The following is a 3,138-nucleotide window of genomic DNA, read 5'->3' as shown; positions in this document are numbered from 1 at the left end:
TGAAATTCCACTACTAGTGTCAATACATGACAAGACCCGTATATCAACTCAACATGAAATTAGCGGGTTTGGGTCAACTTAGATTAACCCAATAGGACACAATTAATCAATAGGTTAATTGCGGGTCAACCCGCTAAACCTGCAATTAATTCTTATAACATGAATAAACTATATTTATAAATTTTAGAAATACTTAGTTTTATATAATGATTTTTGTTGTTGTTAGGATGTAATATTAATATTAGTATTTGACTACTTAATAGGTCAAACTATTGAGTTTTTTATGTTAAAATGTATTTTTATTTTATGAAAATATTGATTTTCTTATATATTATTGGTTTGAATATTAATAATAAAATATTTTATCATGAATACATTATAATTGTGAATGATTTTATATAGTCATGATTCTTCTATTATATATGAAATTATATTAATTAAGTTAAAAAATAAATATGAGGTTAGTTTAACCCATTTATATAAACGGCTTGAATTGGGTTGAAATGGCTTGAAACATAATAAATGAGTCGTGTAAAATATTATTAAACGAATTAAGCGGGTCATGTCTCATGTTATTTAAACACATTGTGATAGAAGTTTACCCATTTAATTAAAAGGATTTTGTTCAAATTGACCTGTATAATCTAATAATCATGACTTTGACATGTGAATATACGACAGCCGAATATGAATTTCCACCCCTAAATTCCACGTCAAGCTTATTGAACTTGATTTGTAGTCACGCTCCATCTCATGGGTATTAGTAATTCCCTTGGGCTTACAGCCATGATCGGTATCCGATCAGGATAAAAGCAACCAGCCCCACTTTATCCATGCAAATCCTACGTGGCACAATATCATTGAGCTGCAGCCCATCCATGCAATCTAATCTATCTATAATCTGCCACAAAAAATGTCCATCACATTTTGACCAGAACAAAAGCGTAACCCAAACAACTCCACGCTGATCTCGAACGCCCAATAACCCTCACTCTCTCAAAAAATGGCCGCGACCTTTGCCACTTCCTCGACCATCATTGGCCTTGGAACCTCCTCATTAGCATCCCCTTCTCGGGCCTCCGTGGGAAAGAGATCATCATGCCTCACTTCAGGTGTTGCATCTGATCAAAAGCTCTCAACTTTCGATCTCCGGTCCTGAAGGGATTAAATTATACTTTCTGCTGATCTAAGCATGATTATAAAAATCTGGTTTCAGGTTTTGTCAAGTCTTCAGTGGCTGTTAGGAATCCTCTGAGCCAAGCGGGAGCTTCGGGAGGAAAGTTTACATGGTAAGTACGTATATAGTACGTAGTAGTCTTCTACTGTTTACTGATAATGGCCGCCAGGCGGCGTAGGTTTTCCTGTGGATTGATTATATATAACTGGGTGGAATTTTGTTGTTGGGTTGTGCTGATTTGTAATGGGGAAAAGCTTCGAGAGGAATTGGCTGCGCACGGATTTCAATGTGATAGGATTCGGGTTAATAGGTTGGTTAGCGCCATCCAGCATTCCTGCAATCGATGGGAAGAGTTTGACAGGACTTTTCTTCGAAAGCATTGGAGCTGAGCTCTCTCACTTTCCAACTCCTCCTGCTCTAACTTCTCAGTTCTGGTTAGTTATACCCTTCCTTCTGTTTCCTACGTAATTTTTTAAATAATACTGCATACAGTCGTCGTAGAATGCGTAAATACCATACAGTTATTTTAGAAAAAAATAGAATCTATTATTAAAAATTTAATTTCTTTTCATATAAATCTCATATTTATTCATTTTTTTCAAAACGACTACACGTCACTTATATACTCACGACTACAAGTATCATTTCTCTAATTCTTTTACCTTTTCGTTTCGAGAGTTCTGAATTATACATGCACTGTCTTGCCCTTTTTGGTGCTATATATATATATATATATATTTATTTATTTATATCTTTATATAGCACATGAACTTCCTTACTAATTTATTTTTAGGTAATATTGGAATATATGTTTATATATTTGTGGATGCTGCTAGAGGCCGCCCAGCGTACTGTTAGTTGAAATTTTTTTATTTTATTTTAAATATTTTTTTAACATCTTTAATAAAAAATAAAAAAATATGCCATTTTATTAATAGTTATTTTTTAATTATTAAATAAAATAATAAAATAAAATATATAAGCGGTAACATTAATGAGGAATTCATTTAACATTTTTCTTATATATTTATTTACATATCATGAGTTGGATATGTGTGTGGTGATGAGCAGGTTGTGGTTGGTTACCTGGCACCTGGGACTGTTCATCGTCCTTACTTTTGGGCAAATTGGATTCAAGGGAAGGACCGAGGACTACTTTTGAACTTAACTGTCTCCTGATGATCTCTATGTACCGAACATCATGCATGTACCGTTTATGATTTCGACCCACTTTAATTTCCCTTTCATCTCCTTGTTCATAAGAAAGACTGTCTATTATTCTTTCTTTAATATTCTAGCTTATATAATATTTTAAGTACCTCAATGTTGTTGTCTTTTTGTTTTTTAAGCTCTTTAGTTTGGATATGAACTGCAAATGAATTCCTTAATTTTTAAGCTCGAATAGGATGATTGATATGTAAATGAACCACAAAAATAATTAATGGGTAATGATCATAAACAAATTAGTTTTTATTTTTACAAACCTTTTACAATCCATTTCACATGATCAACCAATTCAAGTGTGCCGCTTCATTAAAATTCAATTTTAGTTTTACAAAACTATCCAATTCATGATATCCGTAGAAAATAAATAAAAATAGACTTCTATAACTATTATACAATATATGCATATGGGTGTGTGCGCTTTGTTCTATAATAATCTACATACATATTACATATTATATAGAGCCTCTCTATATATATGTGTGTATGATTTCTATTAACCGAGGTTCCTAAAATTAATAGAAATTTCACCAGTAAATTTCTAGCGGGTTGTTAAAGGAGTCACATAAATTAATAATTCTATATGTAATCGTGAAATGCGTATACATCGCGAAATCGCTTTGAACAAGTGTATGTAGAGCAAGTTAATAGAAATTCTATATATATATATATGTGTGTGTGTGTGTGTGTGTGTGTAAAGTTATATTACATCACTAGTGGAATTTCTATTAACTTTA

At 32.2% G+C, this 3,138-nt stretch overlaps 1 protein-coding gene across 1 annotated transcript; it reads left to right on the top strand.

Annotated features, from left to right (window-relative positions):
- Positions 1-924: 924 nt before the first annotated feature.
- On the top strand, positions 925-2,511 carry LOC109011866 (photosystem I subunit O). Its single transcript, XM_018993218.2, has 4 exons — positions 925-1,112; positions 1,217-1,289; positions 1,432-1,611; positions 2,249-2,511. The coding sequence occupies exons 1-4, from the start codon at positions 1,004-1,006 to the stop codon at positions 2,337-2,339; spliced, it is 453 nt and encodes a 150-aa protein (XP_018848763.1). The 5' UTR covers positions 925-1,003; the 3' UTR covers positions 2,340-2,511.
- The last annotated feature ends 627 nt before the right edge of the window (positions 2,512-3,138 follow it).

This window comes from Juglans regia, chromosome 5, assembly GCF_001411555.2.
Source record: "Juglans regia cultivar Chandler chromosome 5, Walnut 2.0, whole genome shotgun sequence".
Classification (NCBI taxonomy): Eukaryota; Viridiplantae; Streptophyta; class Magnoliopsida; order Fagales; family Juglandaceae; genus Juglans; species Juglans regia.
The sequence above is the reverse complement of the archived record's forward strand: the minus strand, read 5'-3'. Positions and strand labels throughout refer to the sequence as shown.